Genomic DNA, 22,480 nt, shown 5'->3' with positions numbered 1-22,480 from the left:
GCAATCAGATTTTAATCGATACATTTTAGATGAAATATTCTTCAGATTTTTTATCGTGTAGGATACTAATCATTCAGGGATGGAGCGATTGAAAAAGTAGTTTTAATTGAGCATAACTAATTACATTTCACAAAGTAATTTGAGGTAAGTAACTGAGTCTGCTTTCAGTTATTAAATGCATTTAAATACAATAATTATTTCAAAATGTCATGTGTTTTCAATTACTTTTCTATTACATATCAATTACCTTGTCTCCCGAGCTTAAAATTTACAAACAGGTTTTTTGTAATGATGTATAGTTTGTATACCTGCTTGTGTTTATATACAATGATAAAATGACTCATAATGTTTAATATGTTTATACAGCACGTCACAGTACCCAGGGTAATAGGTAAAGGTTCATTTTGTTTAAGAAGTGAACCCTCTCATACAGAAAGAAATTAAAAAAAAAATATCAGATTGGGAAAATCTTGTTTAGAACTAAACAGGAACTAAATTATTCTGGACGAATTTAATGAATGTCATCTTCTTTTAGAAATTTTGAATTAAAATATATAAAATAATGCTGTTTAAATAAAATCGAATCTTTTAAAACATTTCTGCATATATAAAGATTTGTGTATCTCAATGCTGTGTATACATGTATTTGTTCTAAATGTTTTTGAAACTAAAACTTATTGATACATAAACAATGTCTTTGATAGCATTTAATTACATTTCAAAGTAAATTACCCCAACTCTGAACTCTGCCTCATGATACCGATGATTTTTTATCTGTGTGAACGTATGGCATTTTAATATGCGAAATATATATGCCGACCCTTACAATATGTAATATGAAGGTATATAGCAAGGATTATGTAAATATACATGGACTTATGACTTGTTTAGATTGTAAAATAAATACTTCTGAGAATGCTTTAATTTTATTATGTATGATTATATCTGATAAGTAAGAATTTGTCGAATAATTAAAAAAGCACGAAAATCCACAATCGGTGTTGTTCTTGCTTTATCTATAACGCAAGAATTTTATGCGGTAAAACCATTTTGAAAATCGATTAAGAATATCGTTTACAATTTTCCCCCAAAATATATCGTTTACAACACGACTTACAGTATATAAAAATATACCTATAGGTGTATTTGGCTTACATTTAGGCTTGCAAAACTTTACCAGAGGTTGTGACATTTATTAAGACTTTCTGTCCTACTTCAATACAATATCCATGAAAGGTTTAGTCACCTCATAATTTCATGTAAAAAACATATTTTTTTTCTTTACAGAGTCATATATAAACTTATACTACTTAATATATTACTAAGTCTTTCAGACAGCTTTCAGCTAAAAACCATTTGACGCAACTAATCGTTTATTAGTTTGAAATATTGTCTGTTGGTTTTAAAACTATTTTGTAATTGAACATTTCTAATTTTACATCGTTCTTATTGCCATAGACTTATTGAATTTCAAGATTCTCTCAATAACATTGACATTTCAGAGAAATTTCGGAGAAATTTCTTTTTATATTTCATCTTTCATTGGGTTAACATTGAAAAAGCGATCTAATCAAAATCAGCTTCCAAAATACTTGACTCGAAAGCACTATCATTAATACGGAAGAGATATATCAATATATAATTATATCAATTATTATTATCATAGCAATTATCCTGGTTGCTAGCTTTTCTAGTCGTTGCTCATGCGCTAATGGAAAGAAGAAACCGAATTGGATCTTAAAGTAAAGGATCAAATGTTATTTAAGCTCTCGATTGGACGATATGTCGATAAATGGAATTTCGGAGGTTCCACTGACTTTGGGGGAGGGTGAACGGCTCGCGTCATGTTCAGAAGGTCAGTTGGTGAGGTAATTATAGGCACTAGTGACCACAAAAACACAAAAAGGATTGGTGATGTGGGAGAAGGGATGCATTTGTGTCAATGTGAGAATAAGAACGTTTCATTTTACATATAGTCGGTTGGCTATAAATTAACAAAAAGTAAGTGAATTTTGATATTTCTATCTACTTTATTATGTATTAATGTAAAAAGATCTTTAGACGCTAAAATGTTGTAATAAAGGCAACCAGTGTCATCATAACAAAAGAAGAAATGATCAGTCTTTTTTACGGTGAGGCACTCGACATGAACACTAACAGCGATCCACATATAAATTTTAAGGAAGAAACATAGAAACGGAAATAGAATAAAACTTCAATGATCACAGACCAAACTATATAAAATTTACAAATAATATATTATGAAAGAAAACACTATTTATGGCTTAATTGTGTTATTGAATAATGTTCAATATCAACATCTGATTCTCGGGAATTCAAACTAAATGATACATCTGCAAAATATAATCTGATATGAAATAAATCGATTCGAAAAATATATCCCCAAACTGTCGACAAACATTTTCTGTTTTGATATAAGACACCAATGTGTGTTGATCGGCAAGTAACAGATTTTTAAAGTCAAAGTAGATCAATACATATATGCGAGGTTGTATATAGTTAGCTAAACATGAACTAATGATTCTCAAAACTATACTGTATCATATCTGCAAATGTCAAGATTGATATAAATGGGTGGATCAAATATAGCTTTTTTGTATACTATTTTTTTATTAGTTTACCCCTTAAAATCAGTAAAAATGTTTTTTGCCTTTTACAGGAGTACACGTTTTTCTTATTTTATTTTAAAAGAAAATATATTTCATTTTTATAAAGATTCATTTAATCACATTTATATGAAAAATTTCACACTTTTTTTTATCCCTCGAGCTTTTCTTCTGTAAAATGATATGCTGTACAACATTTGTCCATGCTTATCAAAATAATCTCTACGATATTACTTTTATATTTTAAACAAATATGTATATTGATGAAATAAACTTTGTACTTTTTAGGCCCACCTATTTATTTTATAATTTTTAAAAGTCTATAAAGTTTACTTAGATTTGACAGATTCAACGCAAGGATATCTATAGCAACCAATTTATAGGACATAGCCACTTTCTATATTTATTTATATCAATTATTGTAATGTTAATAGATTCGGATTCCTTTCAAAAGAGCTGGATTGTAACAACTAAGAAGACTGAGAGCGCTGTAACATACTCATCGGAACTGCCTTAAACATAAAAATTATATTTCAACCAAGAAACTGTCATTAAACAGAAAAAAGTCTAAAAAGATTCTATCTTATGTTTAACATTTACCAGAAATTTATACAGAGCTCTTCGTCCAAAAGGAGGTAAATATAGCCTTACAATGTTTACGACCATCCATTTCTCTTAAGGGTTAATTAAATAACTATACCACACACAATGTCACATGGCATTTAAGTTAATAACTTGATCAGACAGACCTGCATATTTACAATCGTAAGGGAAAGGTCTTTGTTCGAATGTGTTGTTTCATAAAAAAAGATTATTGAACGGCTAACATTTCTTCAACGTTTCTTTTTTTTCCTTGACAAATTTAAATTTAATATAAGTGTACGATCGTAACTTGAAACAGAAATTTGTATGATGGTATTCTGTTTCGAATTTGATACCAGGCTGTCGCACAAAGCATGAGACATGTTTTAATATCAATACAAACCAGTCACGAAAAGCATGTTACATTATATAGTGTGGACATATATAAGTCACTTCGTAATATGAAGTAACTTAGAACATTTAAAGAACTTATAAAGTATTTTCTGTATAGTTTTATATCTGAACGGGTCGTAAATATTTAGAATGGGAAATCTTGTTCGTTTAATGGTGGCCGGAATTATATCTGTTTTCTTGCAATACGCAGCAGGTTCTATAATTTGAGATCTATAATATTAATAATTTTTAAAGTTATATTAAGATTTTAATCATTCTGAACATTATCAAAAGAATACCAGATCTAGATTTTTTTTACAATGTAAATCGCTTGATGTTCTGCAGCAAATATTTTTACATAGTTACCCTACAAGAATATAATAAAAATTATAATTTTGATGACTTATAACTAAAAAAAATTGCCGCGAATAACACTTCTTTATATTTCAATGAGCTGATAACAACAACGTTGGTTCGTATTGCCATATCTTACTTGTTAAATTAAAGATAACAGAAAATAAAAGGTACAAGTTTAATTTTCTTATTCATTTTTCAGGAATACGTTGTCAACATCCGTGGGTGTCTTTTGGAAGGAACTGTTATTATTTTTCATCGAAGAAAGAAGTTAATTTCTATGTTGCAATGGTAAGGTGTTTGTATTTTGATTTGTATTTTGATAGACTTTTTCTAGTTTTATTATTTATTTTTGATAAACAATTCTTGTTATAGTTGACAATAATAAATTGTGCTTAAAGTTTACAAAGCAGAATTTTAAGTATAAACCCCCGTCATTTTTTCTAAACATTGCAAAATAAAAGTTATAAATAGATGAAACAGCTTTTACCGGCATTGCTTTACTAACGTGTTTGACATATGGGTATTCTTTCTCAATGTAAAAGTAACAATACCTACGCAATTTTAAAAAAATGATATCTCGCCATTTATACACTAACGTTTCTATGAAGAATGCTTGCAACTCGATGGGAGGTCATCTTCTTGAAATACAAAATGCACGTGAAGACAATTGGATAGCTTTACAAACAAACAAACGAGGTAGGATTACGAACTACATGATTGCTTTCAAATTAAACGTTGGCATGAGAAATCTAAATTATTTGAAAAATCAAAATTAAGAATTAAAACATTTTTGTTCATGTTAAAGTCTGAAAGAACTATATATGATAAGAGTTAAATTTTGCCCCCATAATTCGCCATTTTTTAAGTGTTTCGGGTACAATAAAATGTTAAATAATTTTTTAGAAGAGTTGATATAGAATATATTTTTCATCTATTTATTTGATTTTTTTGCACTCACTGGCAGTATATGACGTCAGAAGTGACGCCATTTCTATAATTCAATCAAAATCAGCCAAAAATTGACATTTTTCTTATCTATTTACGAATGGGAAATATAGAGCGCATGCTTGAACAAGGAACATTTTTTTGTCACTTATTAGTCTTGGCTAGATACATCTCTGATGAAAATATTTTATTTGTTCAAGAATGCGCTCTATGTTTTTGGAAGGAAAAACTGCTTGAAAACAAGCTGTTTTAGCTAAAAATGCAAAAATGACGGGAAAAGGTTGTCTTTACAATGTCATATTTCTAAATTGTGGGCACTTGAATTAAAATGAATATTATGTAAACACATCACATACATATCTGTACTAAGAAAACAAAGAATGATAGTAAAATAATGATGTTCATTTTAGGGGGCCATTTTAGGCCCTTATCATATATAGTCCTTTGTCTATAGTTTTTATTATGGTCACGATTGTGATCAAATTTAATATTTCTGTTTTATTGTTTACAATAATATTTTTGCTTTTGTATTTTAGAGCTTATGATAGGTTCACATTGAGGGATATACGAACATATAAGAATTGTTAATTGTTTGATTTATAAAATAAGTCCTAAATGTTTTATTTAAAATGATTTTTAAAAAAAAGATTTCCATTGGTTAGATTTGTAAACCAATGCTTAAATCTTACGTGAAATCAGCCCCAATTAAATGTTAGCTAAACAACCTTTCGATAATTATTTTATAAAGATAATCATGCACAGATATTCCAACACTATAATAAACAAACTAACAAATTCTTCCACTTTAAAGTCTTACTTTTTAGTATTATGCTTTTCTACATTCATGTATAAGAAAAGGAAAATTCCAATGTTAAAAATAAAATGGTAGAATATCTGTTTGTACTAAAACTGTCTTAAGTTTAAAGAAATTTTAATTATTACATATGGCTAATTTCATTGTTTTTTCTGTAATTTGTTTAATGTGTTTAGTTTTGTTAATTTCTTTGGAAGTATAATAATTACACAGTAACAAAAAATTCATGTAATAAAACATTATCAAAAAAATCAATGTCTTGTATTGATAATGAGATAATTTCCACAGGGCGAAAAACCATCTTTAAGCAAGTCCTTAAAGGTGGCTTAAAGGTGACTTAAAGGAGCTTAAAGGCTATACAACCTTTAAGCCGCCTTTAAGTCACCTTTAAGCAAGTGCTTATAGGTCCTTAATGTCCAAACTTCTTTAAGCTACCTTTAAGCCACCTTTAAGCCACCTTTAAGCATCTTTAAGTGGCATTTACGCTCTCTTTACACTGCCTTTACACTGTCTTTAAGCGGCCTTTAAGTCAATATTGATCAAGCTGAACAATAAAAACATATATTAAATGCAAAAGATCTTTTATAGAGATGGAAGGGGGTCATCCGAGTGATAATATAATTTCCAAGGAAGGGGGAGTGGGGTGTTCCAGGCGGTTTTAATCGTCGCTCCATTAAACACAGATCGCTATCATCAGCACCGCTCTGATGGACACAGATTGCCGTTATAAAATTCTTTATAATTTTTGGGGGTTTCAAAATTATTGTAGGTATGAGCGCAGTCTCTGTATCTTAATATGTGCATAAAACTAATTAAAGTATGTTTGTTTCCTATTATAAATTAATCGGTGAAAAAAATCTCATTCTCTCTGGGTTTCAAAGATGTTACGTCTACAAATTAACGATACATGTATGTAAGAGTAAAATCTTGAGGCTAATTAATTAATGTACCGGTGATCATAAATAGGGGTTGATTATTTAAATATATGTATAAGGGTAAATATGTCAAATATACCCGGCCTGGCACATCATTCAATTGTATGTACAAGTCATTTGCAATTGTCACATGCAGTAAATACGTCACCGGTAATTGGTAATTTTGTTTGTTATAGAATTGATAGTTTGAAAATCATGTACATGTACATACAATTACATGTAAATATTTTAACATATTGGAACGGCGCCGCGATCATGAAACCGGGAAATTGCGGGAAATTGAACAAATACCCTAATAGTATCAATGCATTTAATAAAAGAAATGATTTCATTTTCTTTCTTACATTTTTATAGTTATAAATTAGATGAACGTATATCTACTCGGTTTAAATTTATTAACTAAGAAAGCCTACTATAGTGAACCTAACGGTTTCCATTTAGGTATAATATATTTTTGTTCACTGAAGACCAAGTTCCGTATTTCATTCTAAATACATGCATGCATGTAATTTATAAATTATATATAATTGATTGTTACAAACTGAATGCTTTGTCAAAATCTTTTTAAAGTAAACACATTCAATACAGTGATTCAATATCCACTGATATATAGGATATAAAAACGCCCATTTATATGTAAGTTGCCGTGGCGCAGAGGATGTGTGGAGATGCTAGTAAACTAAGGGTCCCGGGTTCAATTCTCGCCGTGGCCGTTTTTTTTTTTGTGTTTTTTTTTCATTTTTCTTTCTAGAACAAAAACCGTTTTAATACCTTTTCTTTCATAAAGTTAATACATTTTGTTGGAAATTAAGCACAATATTGAATTAAATTTTTTTTAATGGCTTAAAGGTGGCTTAAAGGTGGCTTAAAGGTAGCTTAAAGGTGGCTTAAAGGTGGCTTAAAGAAGTTTGGACATTAAGGACCTATAAGTTGTCCTTAAAGGTGGCTTAAAGGTGGCTTAAAGATAGTCTTTAAGCTGCCTTTAAGCCATCTTTACGCTTTCTTTAAGCCACCTTTAAGCAATACTTATAGCTTAAAGGTAGCTTAAAGGTGGCTTAAAGATCGTCTTTAAGCTACCTTTAAACACCTTTAAGCTATCTTTAAGGAGGACTTAAAGATGGTCATTCATCCTGTGTTCAGTAATCTATCGAATAACAAAAAAACTAACAAGTTCTATACAATAGTATAGACATTCTAACGCGAGTGTTGGCTACATGTGTATATATACTGTTTTCAGGCTATAGATATGGGGTGTGGTTAGGGTTTCATGACATGCACCAAGAGGGAAATTATGTGACCTTGTCCTCTGGCGGTGGAAAGATTTGCTACAGCAACTGGCATAGAGGGGAACCAAACAATTATGGAAAAAGTGAGCATTGTGCAACGTTTAGAAGTACGACAAGAACTTGGAATGATGCTCATTGTAAAGAAATAATGAATTATGTTTGCAAAAAATAAATTTTTTACAGAAAACTAAAGATGTTCAAAAAAGATTCGATATATATTTTTTAAACACCAAAGTTATTAATCAGTAATGTTAAAAAGGTTGTTTCTCATTAGCATGGTTTTATTAGAATGACAATTGAATTTGGGTTGCATCAATGAAAAACGTACTAGATTTCATTGACGTTAAGTGTAAATGTATAGTACATCCTTAAAACTGATGCATGCAGGTATTTGCGGTAAGCACTGATTAAAAGGTTCGTTAATGAAAGTTCCCAAAATTTTTATAAACCAGAAAAATTAAATCGACAAATAAAACAGCCTAAATGAAATGTTTACTCAGCATCGGTGTTTGAAGGTATTGGTACAACATTCTGTATGCGACATGCTTTCCATACAATGCACAGAAAACAACAACGATTTGTAATATATAACTTATACATTTTGTTGGAAAAACTAAATGAATGGGACACCATACCTAACACAATGTTGACAAGATTAATTTCAGACGATTGTTTCCCTTTCCTTATTTGATCAGTGTTGATATACATATAATAGGAAAGAAAAAAAATAGGTTAAGTTTTATTATGTTTTTAATTCCATACTTTCTCGCCAGTATCGCCTGAAGACAAAATTGAAATTTAATAAAAATATAATATCTGAAAGGAAATATTGAGAATAGGTGTTAAGAATAAGTGACACATATTTATGCATTATTTCGAATCATATGGAAAGAAAACCGGATGAAGAGATATTGTATGATTGTAAAAATTGTATGAAACAGACTTTCTGTATTACTTGTTGAATGAAATGGGGGAATCGAATACAAGGAAACCTAAAGACCTCGCATGATTGTTTGACGATTCAGTAATTCTCTTAGAAAACTTAAGAAAGAAAATGAAGCATCCAATATTTCTATTCAAAACGTTTAACAACCGGTGTTGGTGTGTAAATAAACTTGTCCATCATCCTGGTTTCCATCCACAGTATATATCACTTCATTTGTCCGCCGTGATTAACAGACACTTGCCAAGGCAGTAAAAGATGCTATCACTTACCATCAACTATACGCTGTGTAAGGAATCAAATTATCTACGAGAAAGTCGCTCTACTTGATGTAAAAATTGAGAGTTATACCTGTGTCACAACCATTGTCCTTGTGTCTTGTATTTTTACTTTTGTTTTCCTGTGTTGATCTCAATACACCGAAAGGTCACAACACAAAAGACCAATAAACAGGCCCCAAGGCCATAGACTGACAACAAATCCAGACTGTTCTTTGTTTATGGTTTTTGAGGTATACAATAATACTAACGAGGAGACAATATGCCAAATAAATGCATTAAAAATAAGACGAAGATCTGAACCATATTAATAATATAGATAAATATGTGCAAAAAGAGAGTTCCTTTTTTAAAACACACATTGAAGTCTTTAAATAATATTTTTAAGAAATATATCTTGGTATCACAAAGTCAGAATGAAAGAGTGGCATTCGTTATCAATTGCTGCAATTATAGAAAACAAAAGTAGACTTGAATTATGCGATGACGTCATGAGATGGCGCGATTTTTAAAATTTTCTGTTTAGTTCCAGATTCATTGTTCATTTATTTGCATTCAAATTTCATGTTTTCATATCTATTCAAATTTGAAATATGATAACTTTGCATGTTTTACATATGCCATATGCATACATGTATATTGTTTGTACACATGAGTTGATTTTCATTAACCTTCAAGTCTTTGAAATGATATAACGGCATAATAGAAAAGGTCACATTAGAAATTACTTTCTATAAAAAAAATCACCGTTGACAAATACAAGGTCTTCAAAACTAACATCTTTTATTTAGATAAGTAAAATAAAAGCGTGCAGAATAGCAGCAGAAATTTAGCACGTTGTAATCGATGTTGTGCCGTATAGTTACAGTTCATTTCAAGAGAAAAAAAACCCATTTTATATATGGCATCCAAAACATACACTATTCAGTGTAGTAAAAAGATTAAAAAGATCCACTTGTGAAATAAATGGGTCTACTAGAGACCCCTTCCCCCTCAACAACGCTAGAGTTGACTTGTGGTTGGAACTCAATTGTATTTCTTTTATGTAAAGTACTGGTGTACATTTACAATTATTTAGTTAATTTTACTTACCTTTTACGATCAATTCATTAACTTGTTAACAGAAAGATGTAAATATAAAGAGTAACATGCTTTCCTTGATGCATCCTGTGGCATATGAAGGTAGTGATCATTGTAAAAAAAATACATAACCCGCGTTAGAAAAATATACATAAACCGCTAAGGTGGATTATGTATTTTTTCTGCAGTGTTGCCACTTTCAATAAAACCCACATGAATGACCAAATATTTTTTTTTTATTGTTTAATCATCTTAACTTCTAAAGAACATGCTAGCAAGAGTGACGGTTGTCACAACTTTATTAAAAAAGTTAAATTATTATATATATTATATCTTAAACTTTCAATTTTCAGCTACATGTAATATACCTCTTTACTCTGGAAGGAATTCATCATACAGTTTATATTGCTGTTTACTTATGTACGATTTTCTAGATAATTCTGACAGACAATCTGTTTGTATTGTCGAGAGAGGTCATTAAAATTCACAACAAAACCTCAACACTCAATGCCGAATAATTAATGAGATATGTGAATTTTATATTTCCATACGGTTTTCAGAAAACGATTTTAATATAAACAAATATCAAAATATTAATACTTAATGTTAATTCTTTATTAAACACGACAGCATGGTGAGTAAAACTTATAATGTTATTAAATTTGACTTTTAAAATTGTACTTCTGCAATATGTCATTTAATAATAAATTTTGATATAAACTGTTTTAAAGGGTTTTTTTTTTATTTATAAAAAAAAAACAAAAAAAATTCGGCGGTACAAATTTCAGATAATGCGACTTAAATGGTTCTAAAGTATATGGATATATAAGGAATGTTTTAATTGTATTGCTAAATAATAAATTGTTTTTATTTTCATTTTAGTAAAATTTTATTTATCGCATTCTGGGTAATGTAACATTGGGATAAGTTGTTATTTCTTTAATGATAATACAGAAATAAAAAAAAAATATTTTCAAATAGATCAATCTTAAACAAATGATATCAAAAAAATCACAAAGGTCTTGAAAAGAGAGAGAGAGAGAGAGAGAGAGAGAGAGAGAGAGAGAGAGAGAGAGAGAGAGAGAATTGCTTTAAAGCTTTAAGATACCTAACCCATTTATTTTTCTTATTCCTTTTTTTGGTAAATAAATCTTGTTTTCTCTGTTGGCTTAATTTGCATAGAGATTATTAATCTTTGCAAATCTATAAATCCTCTTGATGATAATATCTTCTTGATGATTTCAATGTCTGAAAATCATAATAAAATTGGCATTTTTTCGATTTTCCATTAGAAAATCACGTTTTTCCTTCCTTATGTTGGCGGTATGTTCCACTCAGAAACAGTTTTTCGAATTTGAGGACGAAACGGGAACTAGAAGTGGAGGAGGGAGTTTCCCACGATCTAAAAATAGACAATCGGTGTAGCATTCTCAACTAAAATTACTTAAACCGGCATAGAACCAAACGTAAAGTTCGACTTCATGTATAAACGAACTGATATCAGTGACAACAGATGATCGTCGGACTTGGAAAGAACAGCTGGAATATAAGCGACCGAGAGCAGAAATAACTCTGAGTGGAATAAGGGATCCTAATGGAAATTCCCAAGCCAGTATTACAGTGTAGTTTAATCTTGGTGAAGGGAATCTATTTAAAAAAGTGGTTAAAACTATCAACCAAGAAAATAAAACAGAAAGTAACTTTGTTATATAGAATGCTTATATGGTTAACATATATAAAATAAAACCTTTGCTAAACCTCGTCCCGCAGTCTGCCACTACGGATAGTTAATAATGCTGTTTTGAGTATTAACATTTACCATGTTTACGAAGGCTAGTTGTTCATAATATAATCATATGATCTACCTCAAAAGTTTAGATAAATAATTCTTTAAGTCATTGACTTCTCCCAGATGAAAAAAGATCTCTTTTTCATTTTAAACTATGCGCTCCTTACAAAGAAAACCAATTTTTGAAACGGCATCCACCAATTAGCCTTTTAAAATATTGATTTAGTTATATGCATGTATTTAATTTGAATTGTATTTCTGATTATAGAATATAGTGTTTGTTCCTTCACTGTTTTATAACTAAACACTTGGAAGTTACCCTCCCCCCCCCCCCCCCACTTTTTTGCAAAGTTAGACCTAACCATTTGGAACATAGCATCAAGGAGGATTCAGCCCCCCCCCCCCCCCTGCCCACTTTTACTAGCAGCAAACAGAATTGTTTCTAAATATACCTGAAAAAGATTGAAATATTAAAAGCGATATTGAAAATTGGAGTAATAGTAGGTATACTATCCCCCGGAATAGGAATTTCATGATTTAAAAAAAATACACCCCCTCCACCACCACAGATTAGGATTTTCATGATTTTTGGAATTCTTGTCAAGATTTTTGGAATTCTTGTCAAGATTTTTGATGATTAGTCTAGCCCTCCCCCTTAACTTTCAATTTGCTTCCGATGCCACTGCTATTACAGATACCTTATTTTAAAAGTGAGTTTCTCTATTGCTATAAATAGCTTTCACATATCTTCTTTCAAATTATTTTGGATTTTTTTCTTTTTAACTTAAACCGTTTTTCGTCAATTGTTTCCTCATCTAAATATATATTTTAATGCTACATCACATTATTTATAAAGAGTGTACTATTTTACTTGTCATATTTAGCACTTTATATGCATTACCTTGTACCTTATGGAAAAATCTTACATAGGTATTGCCTGCTGCCTTGTCCATTAATATAAATATGTATTTGCATAATATTTGCATTATAAAATATGTTTAAATCTAATTTTTCGTTATTGAACCTTGGCAAAAACCTTTGACATTCCTACCACCGCCTCTGTAAAAGAATGGTAGCAGAGTTTTTCATTTACAATTTTTGAAGCACAAATTATATCTATATCAAACGGAACTTTCCATGCAACAAAGATGTGGTAGGACTGATTTGCAAAGAAACCTTTTGCATGTATTACTAATTTAAAACAATATCAATATTCAGGCAAGTTCATGATCAAATATCGTTTTTACGCATGCAAACATTTGACTTCTGATATTTTGCAAAGAACATATTTAAATCAAGAACAAACGTATGACATCTTGTCGACTTTCAAAAGTCGGGAAAAGCAAAATAATAAACATAATATTTATGTTTTTAAAAAGAGCAAAGGTGGTAATCGTAAAGTTTATGTCCATCCAGCATATTTTTGTGATTTTGTGTTTATTTCCTTCCTATGAACATCAAGGTTATTTTGTATGAAAAAACACAGCTTTTTAACATTTTAGACAGAACTTTCTAACCAGATCTTAAAACAAATAACTGCTAAAAGAAAAGATTTGTGGTGAATTTTGCATTTTTACTTTAAATGGTTCATAAAAGTTTCACAAGATGCATAAAGGTTATATTTCAAACGATTTTAGCATTCTTAATTAAATAACATTCATGGCATGCAGTCAGTAAATATAGAAGTATCTCAGTTAAAATTGGCTTAAGTAGAAAAATATTTGTAAACAACAGGTACTAGTATTTTTTAGCCATTTTTTCAAGTTATTTTAAATGTTAAATAAATCTTAAAATATGAATGTATTGACAATACAATTAATATTCTCTGTTAAACAAGTACATTTTCTCCGGAAAACTTATGCTAATAACGTAGAAATATTAAAAATAAAATCCTATGGAATGTGTTAATTTCGCTCGCAGTGTCACATTTATTGCGCTTAAAAACAATAATTTGTGAACTTTTATTGCAATAGTATCTTTCGTCAGTAACCTTTTTAATAAAGGGGTTTTCTGAAATATTTCCATCAAATACTTTTTTGAGAATGAATCATATAAAAGAAGACATAGTGTATTGAGTGTAGGACATTTAACAGCCAACAATATTGGCGATGGTGCATGTAAGTAGTAGATTTGATTAAAAGCGGCTAGACTGTCGATTTCACTTTTGTATATTATCACTTTTTTCTATAAGAAGAACTCTGTATATAGATTTAACAATTTATTCAAATTGTAAAACTATAATTTTTAGATTTTTCCCATGAACTTTGTTAATTAAAAATAAAACTTTTGCTGTTATATTAATCAAAATGTTTGCCCAATCTTTTCTTTTTTTGCGGATGACAATTGTTTTTATTTTAAATATATGGCACGAATAACTGTCATCAGGTACAGGTGAATCAATGACGCGTAAAACATATGTACTAGACTTATTTGCTCGCTTTCTCTAGAGTAATAATGCGACTTTTAACGCAACAATGATAATTGTTCACTACATATGTTGACAAAATGACCCGTTGAAGTGTCTAGATTTGTTGTATTAAAGTTTATTGTCTTGTCAACATATATTGGATTAAAAACTATCATTTATACTTTTTATTGTATCTCAGAATTTTAAATATCTATTATTGTTGATCTTAATGATTTTGTATGGTCTAATAACAATGCGTTAGATAAAAAACAAAATTTGGACTTAGTGTGGATCCTTATACGCTTGTGAATAATTCTAATGATACTTCTATAAATTACAAAATTGGCAATTTTCTGTATTATTCTATTTGTATACATATCTATCAAGAATGAAAAACAATAACTATTTTCGGGCCATGTATAAATAGAAAATAAATCCTAAATAATAATTTATAAATTATAGATCATCATTTCATGATAATAATTTTTATTCATATTTATTTACAAAATTTCCTCTTTAGGTAAAAGCGATTACCCTCTGTGTATTATGGACTTTGATCTCGACAACAAAATCTCTGATCATAAATCCAACACTTCCACCGTCTCCGCTTTTGGTCACTGATACAACAGACAAACTCTCTCACAATGATTCTCTATCCAATGCTTCAAGACCCCATTCTTCTCTTAACTTGGATCCCATTGTGGGCATCGATGAACCGGAACCTTTACACACTTTAAATGAGACAACAGGGAAACAAGATAATACTACATCGAATGCTACTGATTTACAAAGGACTTTAAATGGAAGTACCAGAGTTTTTAAGCCGATTGTTCTTGTGGATGCAAATGGAACCACAGTTATCAACGGAGAGAATCTAGCCTTAGTCGTTGGAAGTATACCTATCCATGAATCGAGCTCAAGATCGAGATCCCGTTCAAGATCCCGTTCCAGATCACGTTCAAGAACACGTTCCAGATCACGCTCAAGAACACGTTCCAGATCACGCTCAAGAACACGTTCCAGATCACGTTCACGCACCAGCCGACATACCAGCTCACGTTCTAGATCAAGTTCTAGTTCAAGATCGCAGTCACGATCGCGTTCTAGTTCACGGTCGAGATCAAGTACAGACCCTATTCGAGTTTACACTCCAAGTCAGATTTGAATAAAGAACATGTATTCGAAAGTTAATTACGATAAGCTTTTTTTTAATTTACAATATGAGAACTGTTTTTCAACTTCTTTTAATTTTGAAGAACTCATAATATTAAAAATTACAATTACAAACTCTCCCTAAAAACTCTATAGCGAAAACAAATTCAAAGCAGAGCAAACACAAACCTTAAAAAAATATAGAGGTGGGATCAGGTGCCTAGAAGGAGTAAGCATCCCTTGCCGACCGGTAGCACTCACGAGTCACCTTGTTCTCAATGTCATGATCATGAAAAACAGAATAACATCGACAGACAGTATATCATAAACAACTACAAAATACCATTGAAACAGATGACCTTAATAGTTAATTAAAAGAAAGATTAAATTCCATTTGAATATGAAAAAGTTAAGGAGTCTGAGATTTATACATTTCTAAAACCAGGTAATACTTCCTTCTATGCACAATGCGGAAAAGGAAAAGGAATCAGAGTTGGGGACCAAGGCCTGCACTTTAAATGAACCCTCAGTATCGGATTCTCGACCCAAGAAACGAAAGAAAATTTCAATTGATGAATTGCAAAGAATGCAGTATGAGGTAACAAAATAAATCAAATTCTTGCATAAAATATTAAAGGAATCAACAATTTTGTTCGTGCATGGATTCAAAGAATATCAGAATAGTTTCCTACACAGATAAATACCGGCATGTTCTAAGCAGGTTTAATATTGATTTCATTTATTTAAGGTTTTATGTTGTCAAAAGACACACATTGGACTCAAGAATGCGAAGATTCAGAAGGACATTGAGCGGTCAGAACTTGAAACTGAAAACTTGAGGCTGCGGAATGCCAAGTTGACCCATGAAATTGAGCTCTTAAAACAAAATCTTGCGCAAAATGAAAATGCCTTGCTTGCATTGCAAGCTTTATCTGATGAGTAAAAAAATTATGAATTAAATAAGTACACAGGTCATGTGTTAAAATGTAATTGTTTGTAGGTTTTTATTTTTATTTGTTACGTTAGAAATATGTTCTTGTAATGAAGTTCCTGACTGCCCTGCCATCCTCCGGTCCTTGATAATTTAATTGCCCAGCGGCATTATCCTGTTGAGGATTACCATCCTCCATCTCTTCCTTTAATTGTGTAGAATTGCACAAGCGCCAATGATTCTACAGACTTTCGCGGGCTTCATTCTAACCTCACTATGCAACACATGAAATCTTCGTTTCCACCAACCAAACACCCTCTCGATAGAGTTGCGCGTGCGACAATGGGCCGAGTTATAGCCCTCCTGAGAGGCGTTCGATGGATGAAGATACGGTGTTAACAGAAATCTGGAACAAGCATACCCGCTGTCACCTAGCAAATACCCATCGTCTACTCCTCGATGATGATTTTCGAGGTATGCGCTGACTTCTGACGCCCGAAAAATGTGGCTGTCATGCGTACTACCAGGCCAGTGGGCATCAACATTAATGAATTTCCCTAAAGGAGAAAATACACAATCTAATTATAATATCATACAAAGTCATATTATAATATACTGACTTTTTCCATATAATATTGTTTCCTTAAAAACAGTTCAGAATTAAGCTTCAGTAATTAGTGGAAATATATACTAGACTATAATCAAAATTTAAAATTTTAAAGTAAATTACTATTCTACATACATCTTGTTGTCTTTAATTGTCGTTAAATAAGAATTTATTTATGACAAATTAATATAAATTACATGCAGTGTACACTCAAATTAACACACCGTCATGAGAGCAGATTGCTTGCACATTTATGGAGTGCCATCCTTTCCTGTTCACGTAAGTTGGTTCGTTGTCTGATGGTGCTTGTATTCTCACATGTGTACCATCGATACACCCAAAGACACCCGGGAACCCACCACGCAAATAGAAGTTCTCCTTTGATTTTTTAATTTCCTCTTGCGTAGGCCAATTTAAAAATTGGTCTTTTTTGGTAAGCAGTGCATTTGTTACGTTCTCCACGGCTCGGCTCACCGTACTTTTATCATAGCCCATGGTGTCCCCTATCACTTCCATAAAACTCCCAGAAGCAAAGAAACGAAGTGCAAGCATCACCTGTATAAGATGATCATGGTAATCTTTCTTCACACAGAATAAAAATATGCTTTTGTAGAAAAAACTTGAGCAATTCCAAAATTTAAGATCGATGTGTTAAGTTTCCGCACATTACATTGTTAGATAATACTACCAATTGTATCTGAAATTTTACCGCAGATCTTTTTATTATTGTCAGTCGAGAAATACGATTTTTAAAAATGATTTGTAGAGACGAATGGACTGCATAATCCGTGATATATTACGCATATTGGGAAAATTAAACAAGAAAAAAGTGTGTTACAGCTCATTTTTTTTTAAATCTAAAATCAATTGAAAGGGGGGGGGGCATGCCTCAAGTGTCTGTGATTTAAGAGGACTCGATGGTCGTGGCCAGTTAAAGAAGAACTCTATAAAAATATAGGGAAATACACAACTTTAAAAGGTGAATTATACGGATAATTTCTTTACACAACAATAGTTAAAATCTTAAAATTTAGGTAAATTTCGGTAGATCTTAATTTGTTGACCGCCCAGCCACCTTAACATTTCATTGTGTGTAGATTTTATTTTATTTTTCGTTTCGTACTCAACTAAAGCTAGTAGAATGCAATACTATGGTTGATAAACAATCATAAGAAATCAGTTAATAAAAATATATAGTACACAACATGATTCATATGAGGTTTTCCGTCTGTAGTTCGAAAAGCCCTATGTTCAGCCCAATTATCATATAAGAAAATAATAAGCGTAATTATTCAAGTACATCTAAGAAACTAATCGAACAGTTTGCCATGCGAAATTACATATCGTGGAGGAGTTTAAAATGATTACTAATAGTTAATATCAATTCCCGTTCATACTTCATTATTTTGATTTTTAATGATCGGCATAACACATGTACATAAACATTACTTATCACGTTTTCATGCCAATATTTTCTACAAATTTTTTTCCAGGAGATTTCAGAATATTACAAAAAATTTATAGTAAAAATGCACAGGCGTTATATGTATTTTTCTAGTAATAAAAATGAACACCCTCTATCTATCAGGTAAATGGTATAAATGTCTACCTTATATTTACATGGTTTTGAAATTTTGAGAAAACATATAATATCAGGATCCCGTGAAAAAAATAAAGGGCACTTATTTTATGACGTCAAAGTAAAAATGACGTCATATTCGACGTTCGTTTAGAGAAAAAAGTAAAACATAATAGCATACATACATGCAAATACATCCTATTTATATATATATATATATATATATATATATATATATATATATATATATATATATATATATATATATATATATATATATATATATATATATATATATATATATATATGTTTTGAAGAAATATAATATACACATATTGCATTACTTGTAGCTCTCTAAAACAATTTTTAAGACATACAGTTTGTACTTTTTTAATTCAATGAGAGAAAGAGAGAGAGGGGGGGGGGGTATTTCGTAAACATGTAACGTGTTATGATTACTTAGCCTATCCATGAAATAAAAATAAAATAAAATAGATATAACCGTATGACATACCTGCGTTTCCACGGCAATTGACTGGCTTCTTTTAGTAGCCCTTTGTAGGTCATCACGCAGCAGGTTTGCGATAAACAGAATTGATTCTCGTTTGAAACGAAACCTGGATCGGATTTGATCGTCACTTAAATCGTTCATCTCTATTCTCTGCCTGTATACTCTCACTTTTCTTCCAGCAAACAAATTACCAAACAACAACAAGTTCGCCATTTTGATTTTAATGCTTAGTTAAATATTTAATGTACCTATGTAACCTGAGTTAAATCTGTAAGTTAAATTAGATACTTAACTAAGCTTTAACAGCTTGTTAACTTTTGAGCAACCCGTTTAACTCGCCGTTAATTTTAACGTCACGTTAACGTCAAGTTAACGGCTAGTTAAATTTAACTGACGTTCGTGCAACCGGATCCAGAACGATAAGTGTTTCAGTCTCAAATATTTATAACATTGTTTCTTTAAGTAAACACAGAATCAAACATTATCTGTCACGCTGAAAACTAAAATGAAACGATGAAGAAGGCAGACCACTGATTTTTGAACCTCACACGCAATCGCATTTGTAGTAAAACATGATTTGGTTACGAAATGTTAAGTCGTTATACATTATTTATTATCATACAACTTTTTATGTGTTGACAAAACAAAATCCTTTTCTTTTGCAGTAACAGTATCATCGATTTGAAGTGCTTTTGAAATTTAGAAATCCTAGTCTACAAATTGCACATAGGTCAAATATAAACTATTTCAACTGCTCACAATTTTTACTCTAGTTCATGATTGCTGAAGAAACAGAAATGGAAGTTCTAAGCCTAGATGCATTCGTATTTATGTACGGGCTTCTCAGACTTCAAATATCAATAACAAAATGTATTGACTTCAGGTTGAAGATAAGAGCTAAGAAGAGATCTCTGTGGTTGAAAGATCCTGCGCATTGGTATTGTGAGCGGCCGACTTTTACATCGCACCAAATGTTTGCGATCTTTGAGGGGTGAGGCGTCAGATATGCATATTGAGGTTAATTCCGCTTCTTATTAGCTCAATGATAAAACAATAGTTGTGAAATAGATAGCAGAAGCAGGGGACACTTTTAACTCTGCAGACATTTTATAACACCCACAATCAAACTTGCTTCTTACTGCTTTTGTGATTGTTTCACCAGTGCTTTTAGAGTTTTTACTATATATTCCTATATAAAAATGGTTCCCTTTATTTTACATAGCCCTACCCTACTCCTGGATATCATGATCTAAAAGGACCTGTATATACACATTACCCAACGATTCATTTACACAAGTTCCAACTTTTCATGCCGATTGGACTAAGAGATACTTTTTTAATTACAGTTCCTATGTAAAAATTCACCCAATGGTGGCCTTATTCTATCCTCGAGGATCACAATTTTTACAATTTTTTTTCTTATATTTTCCCCCCTACAAAATACTATGTAAAATATCAGCTCCCCTAATGTGGTCTAAACCTGTGATAGTAAAGGTTTAATAATTGTATAGAATAACTTTTATAGTTCACAGAGAGTAGAACACGCAGAAAATCAGGGAATGTTCTCTGAATATCAATGATTTTGGAAAAGACGTGAAATTCATGCACAATAATTGTTGCAGTTCAAAAAAAATACTCTCTCTTATTACTAATGAAAATATGAAATGCATAAACAATTCGTTAAAAGTTTGACTTCATATATTCGATATCATCATCTATTTGAACACGTACAATGCAATTAAATTAAACAACTAAATAGACAAAAATTATTTCATGATATAAAATGACGATGATTATAGTTTTATACACAATTAAATAAAAAACCCGAATGTTTTAGCATTTACACATATAGGCAATCATTTTTGAGATATTAAAAATAATAGAAATAACGAAAATATAGATCCCTCTTTAAGATAACAGCAATGTGCGTATAAACAATGTCAAAAAAAAAATATTTTCTGTTAACAATTCGTACAATAACTAAACATACAATAACAGGCGCATTTAAATAGTACGTTCACACGAATTTTGGAAAGATACGCATAAATGATAATGAAGCGCGAGCACTGCTACACTATTCAGATTCTCGAACGATTTTCAAAAAATCCAGTCATGCCAAAAAACCATTATAAAAGGCATGTTTGTTTGTTTAGATGCATATCACAGCTGAACATGGCGAAAAAGATACGTATTTTTTTGGTTCATGAAAACAACAATCAAGTACTTTTTCTTATATTATTTAAATAATAGATATCAGTTGTTTTTTTAGCATGTACTAATTTTGATTTGTTTGAATCAAAAGTATTTTTATTTACCTTTCAAATCATGAATACGTATAAAAAAATGAAACGATAATTTTTTTGACAGCAAGGATTAATGATAATGCATTAATTATGGCTTGTACTTTAAGTATATATATATAAACCGGTAGAGTTTTGAATCGGCTTTCTGTTATTTTTTATTATTTATTACATGTGTGGATTAACTTTACTCATTTTGGATTTTATATATATATATATATATATATATATATATATATATATATATATATATATATATATATATATATATATATATATATATATATTTGTAGCACATAAGAATAAAAACGGTCCTTATATGTTGCAGTTCTTTATTCTTGATGGTTTATTATATGGTAATATTGGTAATATTTGGTAATATTGACAGTGGTCCTAAAATAAACAATATAAACAATTGAAAATGATAGTCATACATCAACTGACATGATTTCATAAAAAATGTTTATGACCTCTTGCTAGTACACTTTATCATACAACATAACATCTAAGCAAGAAATAATATGAAGTATAAATAATGTAATAATAATGTACACAGTTTACAAACCTAAGTAACGAATGCTGTATTAGGGCTTCCGGTCACTGTGACTGTGACGTCAGCATATGAGGACTGTTCAATATAAATATAAGGTCTTACTTCTCAATTTATAAAAACTAAACATATTTGATAAGGAACCACTATTGTAACAAAAACGTTTCGTATCAAACAATCATTTATAACATCGGGTCACCTATTATTTTAACCTATAAACGTAGTTATACACAACTGACTAGATGTCAATATTACATCAATTCTCTGACTAGAAATAAACAACTTTCGATCTGTTAATTACACAGAACTTATAATTCCACAAAATATAGTTATAAATAGAATAATCAATCCCTTGTAACATAAGTATTTGATCTAATATGAATGCAAGACAAAAATATCATTACTTACATCTAT

At 30.6% G+C, this 22,480-nt stretch overlaps 2 protein-coding genes and 1 long non-coding RNA gene across 3 annotated transcripts; 2 read left to right on the top strand and 1 right to left on the bottom strand.

Annotated features, from left to right (window-relative positions):
• The first annotated feature begins 3,657 nt into the window (after positions 1 to 3,657).
• On the top strand, positions 3,658 to 8,126 carry LOC128172181 (perlucin-like protein). The gene is made up of 4 exons (XM_052837965.1): positions 3,658 to 3,816; positions 4,159 to 4,247; positions 4,568 to 4,655; positions 7,891 to 8,126. Exons 1-4 carry the CDS (start codon positions 3,753 to 3,755, stop codon positions 8,109 to 8,111), a joined length of 462 nt encoding a protein of 153 aa, XP_052693925.1. The 5' UTR covers positions 3,658 to 3,752; the 3' UTR covers positions 8,112 to 8,126.
• Positions 8,127 to 16,046: 7,920 nt separating this feature from the next.
• LOC128172192 (uncharacterized) lies at positions 16,047 to 16,578 on the top strand. Its single transcript, XR_008242210.1, has 2 exons — positions 16,047 to 16,186; positions 16,337 to 16,578. It is a non-coding gene; the product is annotated as an uncharacterized LOC128172192 (long non-coding RNA).
• LOC128172175 (putative nuclease HARBI1) lies at positions 16,361 to 19,625 on the bottom strand. The gene is made up of 3 exons (XM_052837961.1): positions 19,220 to 19,625; positions 17,351 to 17,681; positions 16,361 to 17,076 (listed from the first exon to the last, which is right to left on the bottom strand). The coding sequence occupies exons 1-3, from the start codon at positions 19,427 to 19,429 to the stop codon at positions 16,727 to 16,729; spliced, it is 891 nt and encodes a 296-aa protein (XP_052693921.1). The 5' UTR covers positions 19,430 to 19,625; the 3' UTR covers positions 16,361 to 16,726.
• Between the last annotated feature and the right edge of the window lie 2,855 nt (positions 19,626 to 22,480).

Source organism: Crassostrea angulata, chromosome 2 (assembly GCF_025612915.1).
Source record: "Crassostrea angulata isolate pt1a10 chromosome 2, ASM2561291v2, whole genome shotgun sequence".
NCBI lineage: Eukaryota > Metazoa > Mollusca > Bivalvia > Ostreida > Ostreidae > Magallana > Magallana angulata.
This window is presented reverse-complemented; position numbering and strand designations above follow the sequence as displayed.